This window comes from Scardinius erythrophthalmus, assembly GCF_964197995.2.
Source record: "Scardinius erythrophthalmus genome assembly, chromosome: 25".
NCBI lineage: Eukaryota > Metazoa > Chordata > Actinopteri > Cypriniformes > Leuciscidae > Scardinius > Scardinius erythrophthalmus.
In genome coordinates, this window is record NC_138245.1 from 11,673,272 (window position 1) to 11,698,738 (window position 25,467).

Consider the following 25,467-nt stretch of genomic DNA (forward strand, 5'->3'; position numbering starts at 1 on the left):
CTAGTGCTGTCATTGGCTACTGCCTCAATTCCTGTACATATTTATCGCGATATTTGTAAATCAGTTGCGCCCCTTCTTGGAAAGTAGTCGCACTGTAATATAAACAGATAGTTTAAATTAATTGCAAATTGGTCCCCGTCTGTTTATGTTCCAGTGATACATGATGTCTCTCCTCATAACCTACCTCTGTTTGCAAGAGTGGAAAAGCTTATCTGACTTGTCACATCACATGACATCAGATACTCGATTATTTTGTCATAATCAGATCAGTTACACTGCTGATAACTGTCCCGTTTGCATGTAAATCATTTTCATGATTATTGCTTGCTATTAAAGACATACTTTTATTCATAGAAATGCCCACATTTCAGTGAACTTAATACATAAAAATGCTTTTAACATTTAATTATGCAACACTCTTCACAGAAAAATATCCCACAGTTATGGATAAACTCACAACGTCATCATCAAGTGCTGTGCTGGGCACATTGGGCAACAAGTGTCCTCCAGCGTATTCAATCCGTGGCCAAGTTCTCCACATCTTCCCATGGGACACTGACATTCTTCAGGTCTTCGTGAAACATCTGTCTCCATGTCTTCCTTGGTCTTCCCTGTCTCCTGCATCCTCCTGGTGGTGTCCGCTTCATCACTGTGTTTGGGTGGTGTTGTTTGGGCATGTGTAGGATGTGTCCAGCGAGGTGCACCCTTTGCTCTGTCTCAGTTTCTGAAAGTCTTCACGTGGAGTCCCACTCCTCCTCAGGATCTTTTTGATATATGCAGAACCAATGTTGAAAATAGTGATTTATCTTTTTCCATATTGTTAAAGCGTTTTGTTTTCTCTTTTCAGCTTCATAAACTGTACTTGATGTCTGCCTAATGCCTTTTTCAAAAAAGTGTCAGTGCTCATCAGGTGTTTTGCTAAAGTTACAATAAAAGTGACCAATAATCACAAGGATATAGAATGAAAGTTGAGAATGTAAAATGTTGTGCTTATGTTTTTGCCTATTTGATCTTTAAAGCGAAGAAACAAATGTATGTTCACATATCAAAGTTGAATCTCATCTCTTGGTTTGTAAATATATAACTTCATCATAGCAATTTTTTAACGTTAATGTATGTGTCACTATAATAGATTGTATCTGGATATTTAATCAACTGATTTTTGTATACTGTTGTGCAGTAGTTTTGGCGCTACATTTGTCTTTAAACAGTTTGACATTAAATATTGGAATAAGCTTTCAAAATGGTGTCCATTCATTGTGCTTTTGTTACATTTATTTGAATATAATTGATATACCTTTAATATACTATACATACACTGTAAATGTTAGAAGCACTTTAGTACATGTAATTATCTTTAATTAAAATACTGCAAAACTACCCTGCTGTAGGCCATTGCTTAGAAAAAAGTGTCTCTTTCAAATGTATGCATCAGTCTAATCAAATAAGCAAATTTGTGTCATTGATCATGTGAACTCGTTTTTGGATGGTAACCACACAAAGGAGTCTTTTGTTTTTAAATATGAGTTTTATAATTTAATTAGAAGGAATACATGTTTAACAGCCTAAATATAAAATATTTAAGGTATCTATCCCTGCAGCCGGAACCAGAAGAGATCTGTCATCGTTTACCATAAATGGGCATGTAAGTGTGACGCATCTGTTCAGCTGGGTTGTTATTGGCTGTGACTTTATCGCAGAACTCGCTGTGATTGGACAATCGTTTAACCCATATAAAACGGCGCTTCATGTTACAAAGTATGTTTTGGTGTTATTATTACGTTAGTTATACATTAAGCTAACTATATAGTGTCTCTATGTTGTGAGAAATTACTCCTTTACCGAGATCCTAACCCTAAGCATGTCTGCACATTTTAATGAACTACAGTACAATGCATCCTGCTCCACTGATAGAATGACAGAGACATGTGGGTAATGTAGTTTAAAACGTTTAGTAATAAAACAATAAATGTTAAATAAATAGTATATTTAATGGACAACTGGAGTTCTAAATTTGTTCATTGTGCAAACCTTTATGACATATATGAGGGACAGGCTGAAATTTGATATTTTACTGTGAGCACTTTAAAAATAACCTTTATGCCAGCTTTCCATATATGTCTGAAAACTGTGGCCAACATTATTTATTAAACATAGCATAAGCAGTTGTCCAGCCAATTTTCTCTTTGATACACTAACCGGACTTTGAGTTACAGCCATTTGAAATGTGCATTTGTTTGCTCTTCTGGGGGCCATTGCTGGGGCCCTGGGGGTGGAAGGACAGTATAATCTACACATACTATTACTATTACACAAGGATAATGCACCATTCAGTAAAACAACAAAAAAAAAAACAGTGCCAACATTTCCTTTTCACACCCTTTTGCTGCTTATATTCCTGACATCAGTGATATATAGAGTATACTATATAGAGTATACTAGAATGATCAACATGGATCATCTTCAATTAAGCTTTAAGTATTTATAGGAAGATAGCCCACTGCAGCCTCTTGCTATTCACATAGCTTCCTTTTTATTTCACTGCAAACTGGCATACATGCAAGTATGTGCAACTTTTGTTGCATTGTTGTCCCATATATTATTAACTAGATCTAAATTTTTATGTCCCAAGAAAAAGAATCATGGTCATTAATTATATGTTGTTATTTATATGTTATTAATTATATGTAGTTATTTTTAAAGAAATAAGAAATTAAAATTTCTCAAATAAAAATGTCTATTTACTGTACCAAACACCACTTTTAACACACAATGGTCACCATACTTTATTAAACAACACTTTATTGGAGAACAAAGCATAAAGTTGATAAAGTAGCATAAAGACAAATGAGATTCAAGATAAATAAAAATGTGTCTTCAAAAATACATTAACATCATATGAATCCATTGACAGCTGCTGAAGCCACATAACGAGTGCCAGATAATCATATTCAGTCACCTACAGAAAACAGATTTGATATTGTGTTGGAAAATAATGATTCATTAGAAGAACAGGATAGAGACATACAGGGAAGAGCAAGAAACCAGTTTAGCTGTGATAAACTGGTTTCTTGCTCTTCCCTGTATGTCTCTATCGTGTTCTTCTTCCTCGTCTAAACAGTTTGTTCAGTTGAAGAACAGAAGATGTGATCACTGATGTGGTGTAGCTTTTTCTCAACCAGAAGAAGAAGTCTCAACATCCCATTGTCAGGCGTTCTCCAGTCCTGGTCTGAAAGTAAAACAAAAAACAGAAACCAAGTTGTTTAATGGACAGTCAGGTCAGCTTATGTTCTGCTTTATTTAAAGCAGTGATGGTTTACTCTGGCCCTCAGCATCCACTGTCCTGCACATTTAGCTCCGACCTCAAACCCTCCTGCCTATTGTCTAGAAGTAAACTTGAAGACTTTGGTTAAAATTTTCAGATGTGCTTGATTAGGGTTGGAGGTTAACTCTTAACTAACCTCAAAAAGTAGAATGCAAAGGGCCAGAGTTGCCTGTTCCTTACATAAATTTACAAAGCAGCAGTCAGTACATTATATAATATACACATTGAAGTATATATATATATATATATATATATATATATATATATATATATATATATATATATATATATATATATTAGGGCTGTCAAAAGATTAATCGCGATTAATCGCATCCAACGACAGAAAAAACAAAGGACTTATTCGATTAGATTGCGTTGATATAAGGACTGGTCTTCCTTCTCGGCTGTAAAACAAGAAAGTCTCGACTTACTCTATGTGCAATTACTGTTGTTCTTGAAACACAAATTAAGACAGTTATAAATAAGTTAATTTACCATATGATTCAGGAGAGAACATTTGATGAGTAAATACTGATATATTAAGAAACTTCACCTGGGAAGGGCTGATCACGGCAAGATTCGCTGTGACTCACTAGTAGCTCTTGTGAGGGTTGAGTTTGATATTGGTAGAGCTTTAAAAAAAGGACTAAGTAATCCTGCAAAACAGAAAGGAAGGTAATTTTAATACATTACTTGCAAATAGTCAGTTTATAACTGTAGGATATGTTTTCTGTGAAGAGTGTTGCATAATTAAATGTTAAAAGCATTTTTATGTATTAAGTTCACTGAAATGTGGGCATTTCTATGAATAAAAGTATGTCTTTAATAGCAAGCAATAATCATGAAAATGATTTACATGCAAACGGGACAGTTATCAGCAGTGTAACTGATCTGATTATGACAAAATAATCGAGTATCTGATGTCATGTGACAAGTCAGATAAGCTTTTCCACTCTTGCAAACAGAGGTAGGTTATGAGGAGAGACATCATGTATCACTGGAACATAAACAGACGGGGACCAATTTGCAATTAATATAAACTATCTGTTTATATTACAGTGCGACTACTTTCCAAGAAGGGGCGCAACTGATTTACAAATATCGCGATAAATATGTACAGGAATTGAGGCAGTAGCCAATGACAGCACTAGGAGTAAAAGCTGCAGGATTGTGTACGAGTGTACAAATATGTACGAGTATCGTACGAATTTGACAACTTGTTAAATCTTGTGAATTGTCAAGACTTTCAGTCTATGTTTGTACTGATTGGGCTATGGGTTTTGTGAGAAAAATTTTAAGAAACAACAAATGCTTGATAAAATGTTTGATTTAGGGTTAAAACCAACACATACACACCATTGCGAATATTTGCCTTTGCAGCTTTCCGTCTCCTCCGTTTACTTCTCCTCCAACAATAATGGGCTGACTGAGTCCGAAAGGCCCTTTTGGTCTTTTCAGCTGAAAAAAGAGAAAAGAAAATATCATTATGTATAATATATAGGATTATTTAAAGGAAAAAGTACTGATATACTTTACAAATATTGGATGTTACATTATAAAGCCTTACAAACATGGCAAGTGTTGTGGTTAATATGCATCTACAACAAATATCACTTTAAAACTATCAATCAATACTGAGGTAAAAGCATGGTAAGTTTTGTGATTACTGTCCTTTACTAAACCAATCACAGTAAAACTATGGTTACTGTGGTAAAAGCATGGTAAGTGTTGTGGTTACTGTGCATTTACAATAAGCACCACATTAAAACTACAAATAGTGTGGTAAAAGCATGGCAAGTTTTGTGATTACTGTCTTTTTACTACACTTATCACAGTAAAACTAATGTTACTGTGGTAAAAGCATGGTAAGTGTTGTTTTTACTGTGCTTCTACTACAAATACAACTTTGGAACTAATTGTACTATTTTCATATGAATATCTAGGCCTATAGCACGTCACGTGACAGGCAGTGTTAATCACCCTGTTTTGAATTAGAAAGCAATGAAACGCAAAGTCTCCGTGGAGATGGCAGATATGATGGCAGATTAATATCGACAAACAGAAAAGACATTATATCACACATTATTAGGACAGCGTATTTAGTTATTTACTTACCAACATCTGACACACGTGAACTGATGCCAAATATCGCGATGTGTTCGGAACGAGACTTCTTCAGCGCGATTTCCTACTGATAAAATATAATTTTAAAAATATCAATAAACAGCAAAGCAATCCATCTTCCCTGGCAATAAGACCGAAATAATAACATTAAAATATATATATAAAAATACATATGATCAAACCGCTTCTCTTCTCGAAAAATGATAGAAGAAATTATAAAAATATATTTTTATTATTTATTTATTTATTATTTTTATAATTTCTTCTATCATTTATCGTCATAAATCTAAAGTTTCTAAACACAACTTATTTTCCTGACTTAACCGTTTTTAATCAAACCTCCGATAAAAATACGTTATCCAGCTTCTTAAAGCAGTGTCCTACCAATGACAAGAAAACGCTAAAACTGCAATTACTTGCAAGCATCTTAGAGCGTTGTTAAACTCACCTTTTAATGTCGTTTTGCCTGCAGTTGAGGGTTGCTTTGGTCAAACTCACATCTGAATGCCGTTTTACCTGCAGTCAGAGAATGTCTAATAGGAAGAGAATTGGCACTCTCTGCTTACTTCCGGGTTCTGGATTGGTTGCAGTAACACGTCTCTGTCCATGCGGGGGCGCTCGCGAGCGAGTGCAGAATGAATGGAGGTCTATGGCGAAATACCCCTCAAAACCCACTTTTCTCAGGATATAATTTTTTGTCTAGTAATTTGAATGTTGTATTCGAAAGGAGATGCAAAGAAATTACACATTGCTGGGTGTTCGATTTTTTTAGAGTCACTTATTTGGTTTAAAAAGTCTTTTAAAATGTCAATGACGTCAGAATGCTGACGTCATTAGCAGAATGCTAGCGTGTTATGGGCAACAACAACTCAACCTGTAAGAAATAGAAAAGAAATAAGTACTCGTTCATTCAACTTTCGACCTATAACCCATGTTGAACTTGCAAAACCTACAATAAAATCTGAGATTTCTCAACGGCATTTGGGTGAAAGAGACACATTTAGCCGTATAGCCCCATTGACTCCCATTCAGTCTGCACTCGCTCGCGATCACCCCCAGTGGAATTCTAATGGAACTGCAACCAAAATCAACACAATGGGGCTGAATAGGGAGTGCCAAGGCTCTCCGTAGACGGGCTCTGCTGCAGTTGAGTGTTGTTAAATTCACCGCTGCGTTGTTAAACTCACCGCTGAATGATCACGTGCGTTGTTAAACTCACCGCTGAATGATCACGTGCGTTGTTAAACTCACCGCTGAACGCGCTAAACCTTTGCGGGGACTTTGATATCAGATTGCGAGGGGTTTTAAACATCAAAATCCAGTTGGAGGGCCAGATAAAAATTATCTGGGTGCCGCCATTTGACTCGCCCTGGCATAGATAATATTTTGTAGCCCAATGAGAAAAAGGGAGTAAATAATTTAAACAAGAAACCTGCTTTGGATGTATTAGGGACTGTTCGTTATTTATTTAAGGGGCCACCGGAGGAGTTTTGAGATCTGTTGTCAAAAAAGACATGACCCTCCCTTCGCCAGCAATAATTTTTTCTATGACCCTCCAAAATGATTGTGAAAAAAGGCATGACCCTCCCCGATAATTTATTGATTAGCCTACTTCTGTACTGGTTTGCGCTTGGCAAAGATGTTCAGATAGCCATTGTTTGTTTGTTTTTTAAACCATAAACTCTTGCTTTCTCATCTGGCTGTAACGATAGACCAAACCTACGATTCGGTTCGTATCACGATTTTTTATTTTAGATTTGAAAAAAAAAAAAAATCATGTTTTCGGTGATGATGCGGTGTGACTCGTTCAACATGTGGGTGGCGCTGCGAATAAAGCATCTAAAAACTGTCACAAAGAACCGGCAAAAGTAATGATTATTAATGTCATATATAGCTAGACATTTTAATTGTTTATTAATAAACAAGTGTTTTCTGTGTCTACTGCAAAGATGAAGTTGACGATGCGTCGCGATCTTCTCAGAACGCGCCAGAGAGAAATGCACATTTCATAAGGAGAAAGCAGTCTGTTTTCCTTCGTTTCGAATTGTTCTGTTTAAAAGTAGACATTTCAAGCTTTCTATACATTTCTCAGGTCTATGAGGCAAGTAGAATACCTTATGCTGAGTTTCGGTTCATTTATGAGACAAGAGTCCAGTTCACTCGCCCGCGCCTCCGTGTCATGATTATCTATGTTCTACTATATTTAGACTACTTCTTATTTATTAAATCCAGATGAAACATTGATTAAAATTAAGATAAAATTAATAAAAAAACGAAATTCACTTTAAAGAAAGGCTTTGTGCTTTCTGTTTGAGGTCTCTGGGCAATTTTTAAAGTCGCTTCAGAGCAGTCATGTCCGTGCGTAATGGAGAACTGTCACGTCCGTAACATTTTTTTTTTTTTTTAAATATTTTGCCACCTAAAAGTTAAAGATTTTTTTGTGTCACGTCACATGTGTATTTCCCTTATATTAAATATAAAACGAATGTGTAGACTGATATTTTTCTAATGTCGTGACTCCTTTCAGACGATTCAAATAAATGCATTTTCTGAGAATTTTTATTTTAAGTTTTGACTGCAAATGTCACGTCCATTCACTGGAATCGCCCAATTTTAACGAATTTATCCTCAACTAGTTTTTGTGGTGTAGGTCTATGTATTTTATGTTAACTAAAATAATAGCCTACTAATAGTGATTTAAAGATGTGGTAGCGCTGCGAAGATCGCGAGTCGTCAACTTCATCTGTCTAGCCGACACTGACATAAAAAATAACCGTTTTATTAGTAAACAATTAAAATGTCTCCTGCTATATTGAACATATTTGCCTGTTCCTTACAAAACACTGACAGTGGGGTTTTTGTCTGTTTCTTGTTTTTTTGAGCAGCTGCGGACAAATTATTTCGACACACACACACACACACACACACACACACACACACAATATTGATAAACAGGATTTTTTTGTTGCTTTTTTAATACAATAAAAATTTCATTTAATTTATTGTTTAATACAATTATAAGCCTGTTATTTTTAGTTTATTAACAGCAACAACAGCTGTAAAAATGAAGTTGACGATCGCCATCTCCGTATAGTGAACGCGCCTATAGAGAGAAATGCACATCATTACACAACCAGAGAGTAGCCTATTTCTTTTCGTTTTAAATTGTTAAAAAGACATTCCAAGCTTTCTTAAGATATATTTCATGTATGTGAGGCATATGCTGAGTTTCGTTAAGTTAGGATGAGATGCGCTCCTGTTTACGAGCAGTGCAAGTGGCCACGCGGGCGCCTCTATGATTGTGTTGTTGGTATTTGGCAATTGGTTGATAAAAAAAAATAAAAATAAAATCAAGATACAATTTATAAAAAACGAAATTCACTTAAAAAAATCGTTTTCTGCAAAACAAAACTTAATTAAGTGGTCAAAATCATGTCTGACCCGCTCCATGTCTCTCGATATTGCGTACTCGTGTGTGCGGTTCACTTTTCATAATCAACATAGATGAAAAAATAACATTAGCCTATTATATTTTAACAAAAATGAAACTAAATGAACTTATTTAACAACACAGTAGGCCTGACTCTGTATTTGTACAAATTGCTGCACATTCATTTTATTCTGAATTTTGCACACACAAGTTGAAAGGCATTTGTTTGCATGCATGTAAAACATATCTGCAACATTTATCAAGTTCACTGATAATTATGCGTGCATTTATTAATCATTATCTTAATGAATAATGTAACAAGGACGAAGCATGTAAACTGTTTGTTTAGAATTTGGATCGATCATCGCAAATAGATCCGAATGAAGAAACGTACAAAACCATAGGCTAGAAAATGGGTGGGCCCGGACCTAAATGCCCACCCGGGCCCAATGGTAGCGCCGCGGCTGGTGGTAGCCCTACATCTTACACATCGTGGAAACAAAATAAGAATGGAAACTAAAATATGCAGTTTTGCCCTACAGCGCACATTCTATCAGCAGTTCTGGCGCCTCAGTCCCAATACTGTAAAACTCGACGTACGTTCACATCACATGTTAATGCAGCGGTAGAGTTACACTCACAGGACACTGTGCACTTAAAAAGTTCATTATTTGCTCGTGCTTTAAAGCTTTGCCGGGTAAATTCTGTTCATTCTGTTCTGACATTATGCTGCACTTTTTCTAAGCGCGAACTGAAGCGCACACTGTCAAACAGCGCCAAACTGGGTTTTTGTTGGGTCAGACCCATCTGATATCGAAGGGGGGCTGATAACGCGAGATCAACATGGAGCTAAATGGAAAAAAAAATAGCACCAAACAAGCCACTTTGAAATGTTGCTGTTTTAATGAATATAAAAGTTGGGTGACCCTCCCCCTAGACTAAAAAAAGTTGGATGACCCTCCCCTCAACAAAGAATAAAAAGACATGACCCTCCCCTATTTTCCTCCGGTGGCCCCTTCCATAAATACCGAACGGTCCCTTATGTTCAGGACAAACGTAATAGCACTGCAATAGATTGGCTATATTAGGTTAAGGACCAACGTAATAGCACTGCTTATATTAGGTTAAGGACCAACGTAATAGCACTGCTTATATGTTGGCATGTAACGTAATTGCGATTTGCAAAATAGTTTCCTCAGAACGTATTTCATGTGATACAGGGTTGACAAATGTTGGCTGGGCTCGCATGTAGCCGGTACTCTACCACTGACAAAAAAAGCGTCAGTGTCACGCCCATTTCACATATATACTCCGTTTGCAATGCGTATGCGGAGCTTATTTTTTTTTCGCACCCATATTAGATTAGAGCTTTCACACTGCACGCGGATGCGGTCCGGCAATGCGTTCCATATACAGCAGTCCAACGATCGTTTCCACACCGAGTCCATTTTTGCTGTGCTGCACGTGCTGAATTAAAGTGACAGCGCGTGGTTCGTGGTCAAAATTAACACAGAATGACATTATATATAATTTGTATTATTTAAAATTACTTTTAACATTTAAAAACAGACGTTTTCAAATTCCAAAGCTTGCAGAAGGTTCCTAATGGCAATACTGACTTAGGCTACAGCTTTCCTGGTAGCCTTGAGTGAATTAACTTGTCTAAGAAAATGATTCATAAAACATAAATATCTGTTGAGCCTATGTTTACTTTCGTCATTGACAGACGAAAATGAAAAGACTAAGTTCAGCTTTAGGAGGAGAAGAAATAGTCCAGGATAAGAAGACAGAAAAAGAAATATGAAGATGAGGAGAGAGCAGGTATTGACAAATAATCTAATGACAAGGTTTTAAAGATAGTGTCACAGGTCGGGGTGGGCCAAGCCAGACTGCACCCACCCCTGGGAACCGGGTACCACCTCGAGGAACGTGTCAAGGACCAGACAGACAAGGGAATAAAGGAATAACAGTTTTCTTTATTAAGTTAAGAGCAGTAATTTGAAGAATCCTAATAAAAATCTTCTTTCTTGTCACCAGAGGGAATTCGATGGCCCCCTGGACCGTAGAGGGGAGAACGATCGTGGCGGCCCTGCAACTCATTGGAGAGGGATCAGGAGGGAACTCACACCGTCTAGGTAGGTCACTGGGTAAGTACTCTTTACAGGACTCAAGAGGAAGTCGTGGTTATACGGACCCCATTCGGACTGGAACCCGGTAAGTACTCATGGGCGGGAGTGGAACAAATCCCAGATGCTGCCCCAGAGGTAAGTACCCAGGGAGCGGTTGCCTCGGACGAAGCACAGGGACACAAGTGGCGAGCGGACCGGGCCAGGAGGGGAAACAGGTAAGTATATCCCGTAGGGGTGTGCAAAGCAGCCGGTATTTGTATCTGTATTTGTATTTGTTGAGAGGGGAAAAGTATTTGTATTCGAGTAAAATTCAAAATAGGTGTAAAAATCCAGTTTTTTGCATTACACTTCTAATTTACGTTATAGTGTAAGTATTCTTTAATTATATCCATTATAATAATTATGGATATGCAATATTGGTTGATGTTTTTCCATAAATCCAGCAATGAACATGTAACAAGGAACGTCATTGAAAAGAAAATAACATAACAGCCATTACCTACGTTAACGTTACTCTGTCAACAGCCTATTGTCTAAATTACCGAGCTAACAGACCTACTAGTGTTGTCACGGTACCAAAATTTCAGTATTCGGTACCAATACCTGTGAAAATCCACGGTTCTCGGTAAAAATTTTGGTACCAAAGCTTAGATTAAATTTACATATATATTAAAGTGTATGTCACGGTTACAAAGATGGAAACTGTAGTATTAAAAACACTTTACAATAAGATTCCATTTGTTAGATAACATTAGATAAAATGACCTAACAATAAACAATAGTTAGGCTATATAGCCTACTGTCGCAATTATTCTCCTTGGGGTTAATTTAAAAATACATTTTTAAAATCAAAAGTTAACATTATTTATGTTAACATTTAATCCACAATGAATGAAGTGAACAAACATGACCAATCAAGTATTTGTATTAAATAACATTCACAAACATTAATTTATGTTGTAAAAATATATTGTTCACTCAATGTGTTGATGTTGGATAATGCATTAAGTAACGTTAATGAATGGTATCTTATTGTAGTGTTACCAAACAGGAGATAAAACATGTTTTATTTGACTTGACTACTTTTATTTAATCCAAAACTGCATTCATATTTAATTTTAAAAGAGCTTTTTAAACCTGCTAAGAGTTATCCAGCTAAGAATAAGCCTATAACTGCTTTTCTGACGGACTGATATTAATGACACAATGACGGCTTTTTATTTCATTTCTCATCTCCATAAATATATCTAAAGCTAATGCAAGGGCTAGAAATCAACTAATTCTTTGCTGATACTTCCTCGTCATCATGAAGAGCGCAGTTCGCACCGTTTTCTCCTTTCCACAAGCGCTTGCCCTCCCGTGGCGTCTGTCGTTGCTATGCAGCGCGCCGCTCGCTTCTATAAGCGCGCTTGCCGCGCGCCGACATTTGAAATCTGCACGCGCAAAAAACGCGCTGTGTGAACTACCACTTATGACAACGTGACATTAGCCTAATCCAAAATATTTCAGCCACCACATCAGCAGCACCGCCGGTCGCCATGTCTCATGAGGAAACGCAGCTTTTTGATATAAAGTTTTTCTTGTTCCCGAATACAAATATTTTTAAAAGTATTTGTTCCAAATAAGTATTCATAAAAAACACATTATTTGTGCCTTTCCGAATACCGTATTCGGGTTCGGCTCCACCCCTAATATCCCGGTAAGTGTCCTTTATGCCAGACCAGTTAGAACGGGGGCCTTTAGCCGGGACGTGAGGGAACCTTGGACAACAGGGAGACACTTCGATCAAGGCACGTGCCGCAGCTATTCCTTTTCCTTCTCAACAGGGGCAGCGGCTTGCAACGTAGGCATGGAGGGCCACCAGGCAGAAGAACACTTTGAGCGAGACGCTCCCCTTCGGCTGTGTACTGCAACAATACAACAGGGTTCAACGGTTCAGCGGTATACAAGCGCTCAACAGTGATACCTTCTCTCTTTCTGAACAGGGCGGAGGCCTTTAATGGGGCATGTGGAGACCACCAGGCGGGGAGGACACTTTGAGCGAGACACTCCACTTCGGTTGTGCGCTGTAACCAGGTAGCAGGGTTTAACTATTCAACAGCATATGAAACATTCAGCTGCAATACCTTCTCTCGTTCTGAACAGGGCAGCGGCTTTCAATAGGAGCGTGTGGAGACCACCAGGCAGGAAGGATGCTTTAAGCGAGTCACTCCACTTCAGCTGTACACTGTAACAATGCAACAGGATTTAACCATTCAACAGTAGATGAAACATTCAGCTGCAGTACCTTCTCTCATTCTGAACAGGGCAGCGACTTTCGATAGGAGCGTGTGGAGACCACCAGGCGGGGAGGATGCTTTAAGCGAGACGCTCCGCTTCAGCTGTACACTGTAACAATGTAGCAGGGTTTAACAGTTCAACAGCATATAAAACATTCAGCATTAACAGAGCCGGGCGGTCTCAAAATGGTAAGTTGGGCGCTTGATATATCAAAACCTTCCTTGGAGACGGCGAGTGAAAGACTGTAAGGAGAGAGTGCACAGCAGACTATTACTTCTCCACACGATAAACTTCACTCCATAACACAAACCGTGTGAATCATCACTTCATTCCACGCGCACACCGTGCATTCGGGCCAGCACTCACCCACCGGTCTTTCTCCCACCAGATCAACTCTCGTCTCTCGCAAGGGCTCAACTTCTCTCCGGAGACAGCAGAAGACGGGTGCAGCGATCGTCACATTCAGCGAGGAGCGGACAAAAGTTGGAGACAGATCAACAATTCACTCGGTGTACTAGTTCACTCGTGCCACACACTTTCCAAACTCTCAACACCACTTCAGTGTTAGTGCATATAAACAACGAATCCGATACTCATCACTTTGCGTCTTCCCCACTGCTGACGATATTCCTTGGGTTTTCGTTGACAGCCTCAAATACAAAACAACCCACCGACAAACACAGTATCTCACGAGAGGAGAACCACACAACAGTCTGCTTCCTCTCTATTTTTAAAGCCCCATCTCAATACGTGTCCCTCTCACAACACTCTCTGTAATTACTCCACACCTGCTGTCAATCGGGCAATTGGCCTTGCTGCCATGGCAACAGATTCGCAGTGCAATAGAGACAGGTGTCCACTGGAGGTCTCCACAACAACACTGCATTCACAAGGACTTTAGTCTTTTCTCTAATTTTTGTCACACCGTGACAATAGCCTATTTCTATTTTTTGGCCTTCAAAAGTCCTAAATTGCACATATGTAGATCAGAGAAATCCAAATTTTCTCGGGGGAGCATGCCCCCGAACCCCCCTAACTACAGGGGGCCTTGAGTCTGGTTGTCCAGGGCACAGGAAATTGTTAATCCAGCCCTGGGTGAAGGTGGTGAGAGTAAGGCAAGAGAGTACCGGCACATTTTCCCCCCCACTTCAAGCACTGCTTAACATCTCGTAATAATGAGAAACTTTCTCGTAATAATGACTTATTTTCTCGCACTTCTACGCATGCGCAAAGCAGCGGAGCAGAAGGGCGTGCCACGCTATAGCGACATCTCCTGGTTAAAGCCGTGTAAATGCATCACAGCAAACATGGCACGCTCTGCAGTGAATAACATTAAAGGGTAACTAAACCCTAAACCAACTTTTTTTAGTTAATGATCTGTAAGAATGGGGCTTTATTAGTGCTGTTCATTGATTCGAGTAACTTTTTTGACATTTGGGTATAAAGTGTTTTAATTCTACAATATATGGTGTAAAAACGTCTGAGTGCTGCCCTCTTCAGGTTGAACGGTGGCTACTGCAGTCAAATTTTCCTATTAGATGTTGCGGTACTGCGTGACGTAAGCGGTACTGCGTGACGTAGGCAGGTTCCAGCTCACCACGCCCTCCCTTGGTACGAGCTACCACGCCCTTGGATGAGCTAGCGTAGATTTATCTGTATTTAGTACAGTGGTAGGTGTAGTACAGTCTATGGTGTAGTAGTGTTGCTGGGTGCAACCGCACTGCTGGACTGCATAGCTTTCCAGCAGACTTGGAAATTAGGCGCCAGTGATTGAATGCACTTGGCCTGGAAGACCGTGAGTGTAAAACCTGCATTTTACGCGGAATTGCTTTTCCATCGCAATAGAGGTGGAAATGGGCTTCTCCACACAGCTCGCGCTGAACAGCGACGCAGTGCCAAACGCTGCTCCTCGATCCTGCATGGACTCCACCACCGCAGCGGCGTCTTGATGTGAGTGATCATATATATTTTAATCACAATTTATGGTTAGGCTAAAGTAAATCCTCTGGGGTCGACAAACGCGTCGGCGCATTTTGCTGGATTTTTTCACATAGCAGCGGCAAAATATGAATATGCATATAGAAAGCGCGCGCTATTGACAACTCGATAATACTCATCAGATGCATATTTACGTCGTCTTGCGACCCTGTGAGCAAACTCTTCATTTTAGACAGTCTGACAGCAGGACTCTCAGGTGCACGCCCCCCCGCTCACGGTTCGTCCCCTGTATCTCCGCTGGGGTCTGCCCACTTTTCTAGCATTTTTCAAATTTTGCCAGTGGGTGGAGTCAGGCTCTGACCAGGGGTTTAGTTACCCTTTAATGATAAATGATCAATATATGAGCTCGGGCTTCCATAGGGGAGAGGCGGGACGATTGAAACGCGGGACGGATGAAACACTGAGATTTCCTTGAAAACCACTCACGTCATGTACGTCAAATTTCGTCACGTACAGCACGCAATGCCTAACATACCCGCGAAAACATTTCTTCTTTACGTCGTGTCGTTTTGGAGTTAAAGCCGCAAAGCTGTTTTTGAATGCGGTGAGTGAATTATTTCGTGCGGTACTTTTTTTGGACTGACAAGTTGGATTTATTGTTTCATGTGCCATTGTAATGATAATACGGCAGGTGTATTAGTACTGCAACACACCCTTAAGTGGGCAATATCAGAGTTTTTTAGTTTAAGAGCAATAGAGGTTTAAATGACAGGATGCGCTGTCGGGACGGTTGAAACAGTGTTTAATCCGCACGTTAAACCTGGTCATAGCCTATACTGTTAATGCTGTTTCTAGACTTGTGTTTCTTTTAATGCAAATTAATTTTCAATTACGCAACACATGCCATCTCTGTAATAATCATCAATTGTCCAATCTTCAATATTCAATAAATTTCATTTATCGTCTTCTGGTTGGCCTCGTTTTCTTCATAATAACATGCTATTCAACTAGCAAACACTCATTATGACTCAAGGAAGAAATGTAAGAAAATTAATTGTAAACTGATTTGTCTGTCTTCGTCAAAATAGCCTGTTAGAAAGATTACAAAATGCGCATAGGCTAATCGCCTATTGTTTATTGGGCGACAGAACAAAAATGGTTAATATGAACCTTTAAATGAAAATAAATTACAAAATATGTTTGTAACAATATGTACATAAGTTACTTGTCAGGTGTTGTTCACAAAAATAAGCATTAGATGAATAGTTGCCATTTAAACTGTTATGTTTCATCCGTCCCACCCCTGTGTTTCAACCGTCCCGCACAGGCGGGACGATTGAAACAAAGCACAACTCCCGTTCAAAGTCATATTTTACTTAAATCATTCTATATTTGTACCGAATAACACATGATACTAAGAGAACACATATGTGAGTTGTTAATCACAAAAAAATAAAAATTCTATCTGTAACCTTATCTTAGAAAACGACATTTATCTGAAAAGTGTTTCAACTGTCCCGCCTCTCCCCTATAGTCTTTTATTCATTTGTAATTTGCATTTTGTGTATGAACAAGCAGCAACACAGAAGGGTGATCCATGGATTTCAAATAGATGGAGGAATGATAAGACAGCACACCTTTACAAATCTGTTTAAGAACACTTATCTGGAAATCTGTGTAAGGGTCCGTTCATACAGAGCGCGCCTTTTCATTGCTTTTGGCTTTTCTAGGCATACGCGCACTAGACGGACGCAAAGTTGCGCTCGCTCTTCTGCAGCGTCTCGCGCATGACACGGCGTTCTGAAAACGCGGCGCTCAATTGAAAAGAAGTTCAGCTTTTAAAAACACGTCTCGACCTTGCGGTTTCCCCCATTCCACTGCCCACTTATGTTTAAATGTCCCCAAAGTCATAAACATCTTAAAGGTGATTTCTGTATTGATATCTTCCAGATGAACCTGCACATCAATTATATTAACACACATACCCGTATATTTTATGAAGATGTTACACTTAACTTGACGAATAAATGTAATATTCCAACTTTAATCTGATAGTTCTGTAAATTCATGTAACAATTTCCATCGCTGTGCACAAGTGGCGTCCTTCGTTACCATGGTAACCGTCCTGCTTCTGCATTCCACTTTCACACCTTATCGTGCGCATGGAAAAGTATGGAAGATATAGGCCTACTGATGATGTTATTTAATGATACTACAGATTGCACTTAGTAGATCACACTGACTTTAATGAAAACAACTGTTTTGCAGAGCGTGCCATGTTTGCTGTGATGCATTTTTTTTTTTAATTAATTAATTTATTGACAGTATTTGCAGTTACAAACAACACAAACAAGTACACATACACACAACTACAAAATACATACATAAATAAAACATATTCCAGGGAGTCTGCAAAGTCCAGCAAGGCTAGTCAACAAGTAGTCCAATTCATAGTATCACTTACAGTTATAAGAGTTTCAATATCATTCAGTCACGTGACGTCACAAGTGTTGAATATATCTGCACAGTCTTCAGAGCTTTACAGTTCTTTGAATATTTTATAGAGTCCAAATATTCATTTATTTCACTTTCAAATACAGGAAAAAAAGGTTTAGAGCTGTGATGCATTTACACGGCTTTGACCAGCGGATTTCGCTAGTGCGGCACGCCCTTCTGCTCTGCTGCTTTGCGCATGCGTAGAAGTGCGAGAAAATAAGTCATTATTACGAGAAAGTTTCTCATTATTATGAGATGTTAAGTCATTATTTCGATAAAGTTTCTCATTATTACGAGATGTTAAGTCATTATTTCGAGAAAGTTTCTCATTATTACGAGATGTTAAGTCATTATTATGAGAAAATTTCTCATTATTACGAGATGTTAAGTCATTATTATGAGAAAGTTTCTCATTATTACGAGATGTTAAGTCATTATTATGAGAAAATTTCTCATTATTACGAGATGTTAAGTCATTATTATGAGAAAGTTTCTCATTATTACGAGATGTTAAGTCATTATTATGAGAAAATTTCTCATTATTACGAGATGTTAAGTCATTATTATGAGAAAGTTTCTCATTATTACAATGCTAAGTCATTATTACGAGAAAGTTTCTCATTATTACAAGAAAGTTTCTCATTATTACGAGATGTTTATAGATCACTGTTTGAGCCTCATTTGTGCTACTGTAATAGCCTATTATCTGGAATAATACATACCCTACCTATACTAAAAAAAATACTTATAAATCAAAAAAAAAAAAAAGCCATAAGAGCGATTTCTTGGTCCAAGCAAATTTCTCCACAAATCCTCTCTTCCACAGATATGAGCTGTGTCCCAATGTGAAGGCTACATCCTTCGAAGGACTGAAGACTTCAAGGATGTATAGCCTATGCGTCCTCCGAAGGACGCACCATGTAGCCTCCGTAGGATTTCCTAATTGCGCAGCCAGGTGTTCCCGATTACCGCTCCAGGCGCCAAGCAACGGTGCGAGAGTATGCTGCCATCCTGACAATTAATTTGATATGCTATGGAGCCAGAATTGGCTGTTGTCATTTTTAAGTTTTATATTTTACTGGAGGACATGGTATTAAGGATGTTTCAGGTCATACTTTCGGCTTAGCCGATGATTCAAATGTTCATTTATATCTTACCTTGATGCGATTTTGTAGGCTAGTGTATTCTTTTTGTTATGCACATAAATGGACCATGGTAAATATATTTACACAGGTTTTTAACCCCATTTGAATATAAAAAGTACAGTGCAAATGTTACTCCCGCTCTTCATCGGCAGCTGTCAGTCACTGTTGCTAGGCGACAAGAACAATCGTCCGTAGGCTAGACCGGTCCGAGCGCTTCAGATGCGCCAAATGTGACAGAGCAGTAGTTAGCAAAAATTTGTTAATATTGTGACAATAGGCCTACATTTTGTTACTTTAATTTTCAAAATAATCAATGGTGGTATGTAACTACATACTTCGTTAATACTCGAAGTAATTTTCCCACACGGGACAGCAACACTACAAAATTTTTATTTTACAATATGATGCATTGTTTTACATTAAACTACACAAAAGTATATTGTTTAAATGATATAGTTTAAATGTATCAACCTTGAAAATATTCAGAAATGCAACATGCAGTAATAGAAATGCAAAACATCATAAAAACCCTAACAAGGTTTTTTTTTCCTACAGAATTCCTTTACTCTTGATACCTTAAGTACATTAGAGTATGCAAGATAATGAAAAAAATAATAAAAAAAATGCTTAACTAAGGTTTAAAATATATGACTAGTAGTTTTTCGCCAGTGTGGTATTAGTGGTTATTAAAAGTACTTTACTGTAATAAAGTATCTCAATATTTATTCCATGAGTCAGCCCTGCAAACCTGTTGGTAGACAACTTAGTGAATAGTGGAAATATGCACTCAAACACAGCCGCTAAGTGTCCATTTATGTATCCTTCCTTTCACGGGAAACGAAGGGCGCATTTGGCGTCGCTTTTGAATCAGGGTAGCCTTCGTCACGGCGCGATGACGCAACCGTCCTTCGAATACGGCCTTCGGAGGATGCAGGACTGAATTGGGACAGCCTTCATCGCGCCGCGGTGACGCAATCGGCCTTCAAATGCGACCTTCCAAGGATGCAGCCTTTGAATTGGGACGTCCTTCGTCGCGCCGCTGTGACGCAATCGGCCTTCAAATGCGGCCAATCGGCCTTCAAATACGGCCTTCGGAGGATGCAGCCTTCACATTGGGACACAGCTACGGTCTCCTTAAGCTTCCTGAATATAATTTTTATCAAAATGCATGTGTAGCGAACGGGACCTACGTCCGCTTAGTAGGGGTAAATCACTCTTCCCTGAATGGCTGGAAATCAGAGGATCTAAGTCCCTAACCCCCAGGCCTATTAATCTCGTGTCTACTCTGCCCGCTCAGTAAAGCACAATAGCTTAGGCTTTAGGATTTGGACCTGTCACGGTGGAAACCTAAAGTGCAGAATATCAGTTGCCTAACTGTCAGTGTGTGTGCGACTTAACTTGTATTCCCCCTACCTACTATACTTTACAGACAGAGGATGAGACGCCCCTACTTCAGGAAAGATGGAAAAACTTCACAGTAAAAGCAATAGTGTAAAAGCTGAGAAATGAGAGGTTATTTATTATACTAAATGCCAGTATTCTAATACTGAGTAAAATAAAATAAAAATAAAAAAATAAAAAGTATATATATTTATAAATCAAATGTAAAACGTATAGGAATGGTTTCCCTATCAACCTGTAACCATCATAAAATGTTCAAACCCTTGTATTAACATCCACTTCACCAGAGTGGCTCAATAACACTTTGAAAGTTTTACTTAACAACATCAGCTAATATCTAAGTTAAATACACTGCAGATAAACCTCATATGCAAATAACAGCAGTAACGTTATTGTGAATGTAATTCACACAACAGTAATCTTCAGGTCAGTGGTAACTTCAGAAACAGTTTTGCACAATACACTTAACAACACTCCATGACCAACCTCAGTTCAATGTTCCTTTTGGTTCGGACTGTCCACGTTACGTATGTGCCGACCGTACACCAATTAATAGAACATGTCCATCACGAGGGCGTTGCTATCCCGCGGCAACGGTGGAGTCATGTGTGGCAGGGTAGCCTATATTACTCCTCGACCGCACCGTGTATCAATGGCGTGAGAGAGAGGATGGAGAGGGAGAGAGCAGGAGAGATGAGCCACAGACACGTCCTAGGCTTTAGCTGTGAACTGGCTGGTGGTCTTCCTTCCCTTGCGTGACAAACTTCCAACGTTGGCGACGAGCTAGTAGTATAGCTAAATAATCAACACTTTGCACTACCTAGCGAGAACGGTTGCCTCGCACTATGCGAACTATACTTGTTGATGATATGACGACGGATGAATCTTCAGTACTGATGGCGTGGAGTCTTCCGCTCTTACACACACCACTCAAACCGTAACTGTCCCGTAGCTCAGACCAAAACATGTAGCACACGCAATAACTAAGAGCTAAACTGTTATTTACTGAATTATCATACCGAAATCTCCGTCAGCATGGGACCTCTTCGGACGCCGCCATCCTCTCTGTTGTTTTCATTTTTCTCTTTTCTCCCGCCCTCTCCTCTCATTTACCAGTGCACCAGCATGCAAGTCATTGATTGGCCGAGTCTATGTCCAAGTTCCTGTGTGCGATTGGGTGAGAATATTCTGGTGGATTCCTTCATGTTATCGTAGGGGCTACATATCAAGAAATATGTGCACACTCTGGGTGTACACCTACATTCCCCCCTTCCAAACCCTGCCACATCATAGACTTCACTGTTTGAGTCCCTTGCTAGACCACAGTGCATGTTCTTTCTTTTTTTATACAATGTAGCATCAATACATCCAGAACAGAGGTACACATGCATTCATTTCTTTTAGACTTTCGTTAGTGTAAAACAAAATCACATAACAAAACAAAACATAAAGGAAAAGGAGCTCACTTCAGAACATACCCCTCCCGATATCTAACAGGTAACTGACCCCTAGTGTTCCTCTGTGGGCGTCTCACTATTACAGACTCATTATCTGACTCCGAGTTATCTGCATCCTCAACTAAACCCCCCATAACAGACCCCTCCCCAGAGCTAGCATCAGAGGCTCCCCCACTTTCATGATCAGATACCTCCCCCAGGCTACCACCCAAGACTGCCTCTGGCTCAACATCCCGCAGCTCCCCTTGACTAGCCCCCATACTCTTGCCTGGTGTTGGTGCATTGTGAAGGGTATGAGGAATGCAAACTAGCCCTACAGAGTCAGTGTCTGAACCAGATGCAGCTCTCTTGTGCCGGGGAGCAACTGCTTCTCTAATAGGTGTCTGAAAGGTGCAATGCTTCATCTGATTTCGGTGCACTACTTTTGACGGCCCCCCAGTTTCGGGCCTGACTGTGAAGACAGGTAAGTCGGGGTGATTCTGCTTGACAACTAAATATGGCTCTGGCTCCCACTTGTCTTGGATCTTGTTCCTTCCCCTTGGTCGATGATTCCTTAGCAGTACTCGATCCCCCGATCTGACAAGTGCAGCGCGTGACTTCCGATCGTAGAGCCGTTTGCGTCGCCGAGACGCATCCTGAGCGGCGTGCCCAGCCGCCTCGGCTGCCACTTTCAGCCTCTCGTGGTGGTCGAGGACCCAATCATCGAGGTTGTCAATGTCACTGGGCTCCAAGTCTCTTCCCCCCAGAATGTCCTGAGGCAGTCGTGCATCTCGCCCGAAGAGGAGATAAAACGGGGAGTATCCCGTCGAGGAGTGAACATGACTGTTATAAGCCATCACAAGCTCAGGAAGATACTCCTTCCAATTGCGTTTCCTCTCTGGCGCCAAAGTTCGGAGCATATCATGCATCGTTCTATTGAATCGCTCGCATTGAGCGTTGCCCTGGGGGTGATATGGGCTTGTACGACTCTTGGAGATGCCATAGATACGACAGAGTTCTTTGATGACACTGGCTTCAAAGCTGCGCCCCTGGTCTGAGTGAAGCCTAGAGGGGCAGCCATAATACACAAACCAGTGCTTGACGATGGCCCTGGCTGTGGTTTTAGCAGACTGGTCTTTCGTGGGTACAGCCATCGTAAACCGTGTGAACATGTCAGTCATGACTAATACATTCTCATAGCCACCCACTGACACCTCTAATCGGGTGTAATCCATGGCCAGTACCTCCAGAGGTGTGGTCACATTAGTGCATGTCAATGGGGCTCGGATAGCTGGAAATACGTCTTTGGCAAGTGCACAACGCTTACACTGCTTCACCCACTCATGTACGTCTCTGCTCATTGAGGGCCAGTAAAAACTGCGTGTCATACGTGCAAGTGTACCCTTCTGACTAAAATGACCCCCATGCTCATGTTCCATACTGAACACATGTTTCCGCAGAGCCTCTGGTAATACCAACTGGTGTATCTGCTCACCATCTCTGGGGTCACAAATGCTACGAAATAGGACACCATGACGGATGCTCAGTCGATCCCATTGTGATGCCAGTTTTTTTTTTTCTGGAGCCATTTCCTGTAACTGGTTCTTATTAGGCCGCGCGTTACATTTCGTTGCCCTTGCTATAGGGCCCACTACAGGATCCTCTGCCTGATATTGCTGAAGATCCTCCCAGCTATATCCAGTAACCTTCGCTGTAACAGCAGCTTGTGAAGCCACCTGCACACTAGGCTTTCTTGCATTTGTCTTCTGTCCAGGCCATAGACAGGCACGCACTTCCTCAGGCTGAATGACCAGAAAGTCCTTATCAGTGTCGCTGACCTCAGGCTCCTGTGCTCGAGGGAGGCGAGACAGCACGTCCGCATTTGTGTTCTCCCTCCCCGGCTTATAATGCACTTCAAAATCATATTCTGCTAACTGGGCAACCCACCTCTGCTCCACCGCCCCGAGGTTAGCTGTTTCGAGATAGCGCAGAGGATTATGATCGGTCACCACAACAAATCTAGAGTACATTAAGAAGTCCCGGAATTTTTCTGTTATTCCCCATTTAAGGGCTAGTAACTCAAGCTTAAATGCACTATAGTTCTTATCATTCCGCTCAGAACCCCGGAGGCCTCGACTAGCAAAGGCGACCACACGCTCCACCCCCTCTTGCCGCTGGCTGAGCACTGCCCCCAACCCAAGGAGGCTCCCATCGGTGGTAAGGGTGAAAGGGAGTGAAAAGTCAGGGTACGCAAGTACTGGAGATGACATAAGGTGCTCCCTTAGCTTATCAAAGGCCTCTTGACACTCTCTACTCCACACAAAGGGAACAGACTGGCCTCCACTCTCTTTCTTGCCCTTTCCCATTAGAGAATGTAACGGCTTTGCTAACTGGGCGAAGTTCGGGACGAAACGCCTGTAATATGACATAAACCCCACCACTTGCCGCACATCTTTTGTACTCCTGGGCACCGGCCAGTCACGGAGTGCTTTGACCTTTTCCATGTCCACTTGGACACCCTCCGCAGAAACAATATGGCCCAAGAATTTGACTTCTGACTTTAGCAGGAAACACTTGCTCGGTTTAAGCTTAAGCCCATGTTCCTTCAGACGAGTGAATACTACGTCCAGTTTCTCACAGTGGCTATCGAAATCGCTGGAAAAGACCAGGACATCGTCCAGGTATATCAGTAACACGTCAAATGCCAGATCGCCTAGGACTACCTCCATTAGCCTCTGAAATGAGGCAGGGGCATTGCAAAGACCAAATGGCATTCTAGTCCACTGATATAGGCCAAACGGGGTGGTAACAGCTGTTTTCTCCTGATCGTCTTCATGAACAGCCACCTGAAAATAGCCTGCTGTCAAATCTAGCGACGAGAAGAGCTTCGCTTTTCCAAGGGCATCCAAGGACTCCTCAACCCTCGGGAGCGGGTAGGCGTCCTTCAACGTGACACTGTTTAGCTTACGGTAATCGCAACAGAACCGTACAGATTGGTCTGGCTTAATGACAATTACTGCAGGGGAGGCCCATGGGCTGCAGCTTTCTTTGAGTACCCCCTGTGCGACCAAGTCCTGCACGTGTTTCTTAAACTCTTGAAATATGTGTGGAGGTATACGCCGGTGCCTTTGCTTAATCGGCCTTGCATCTCCAGTCTGAATACGGTGAGTCACCGTGGTGGTGTACCCAAAATCGCTTTTATGCTCTGAGAACACATCCCGGTGTTTCTTGAGAAGATTGTCCAGCTTTTGCACCTGAGGTGGCGTCAGACCCTCGAGATTTGCGTGTACCGGAACAGACAGTGGTCCATCCCCCTCTACTGACTCGACCTCTCCATGGCTGACCTTCCTTACGTACACTTCTCCATCCACCTCCTCCACGGACACTACTTCCCTTGGTACGATCACATCGGGTTTACTCAACTCTGCCACTCTGCATCTTGGGAACAATGTGATGGTCTTTTCACTTGAGTTGAGTATGCGCACTGGGACCTTCCCCTCAGTAGCCTGGGCCAGAACATTTGCCACCAGTAGACCACGAGGGAGACTGGCACTGGCAGACGCCTCCACCAGCACTTTGCATGTTGCTCTGGGTGGTATCCTACAGCGACCTTCGATCACCTTTTCACTGAACGGGGGAATGGTGACAGCCTGCTTCCCTGCGACTTTTACGAACCCTATCCGTCCGTTTGGGCCCACACACCGTTCCTCCTCTTCCATGGTGGCCAGTATACGGCGTAGGCTGGCATGGCCTGGCTGTGGAG

At 40.7% G+C, this 25,467-nt stretch overlaps 1 protein-coding gene across 1 annotated transcript; it reads right to left on the reverse strand.

The window, feature by feature from the left end:
• Positions 1 to 3,113: 3,113 nt before the first annotated feature.
• LOC308685698 (uncharacterized protein) lies at positions 3,114 to 5,981 on the reverse strand (the record flags this gene model as incomplete). The annotated part of the gene is made up of 5 exons (XM_081357660.1): positions 5,898 to 5,981; positions 5,441 to 5,516; positions 4,682 to 4,783; positions 3,879 to 3,981; positions 3,114 to 3,229 (listed from the first exon to the last, which is right to left on the reverse strand). Exons 2-5 carry the CDS (start codon positions 5,444 to 5,446, stop codon positions 3,114 to 3,116), a joined length of 327 nt encoding a protein of 108 aa, XP_081213786.1. The 5' UTR covers positions 5,447 to 5,516; positions 5,898 to 5,981.
• Between the last annotated feature and the right edge of the window lie 19,486 nt (positions 5,982 to 25,467).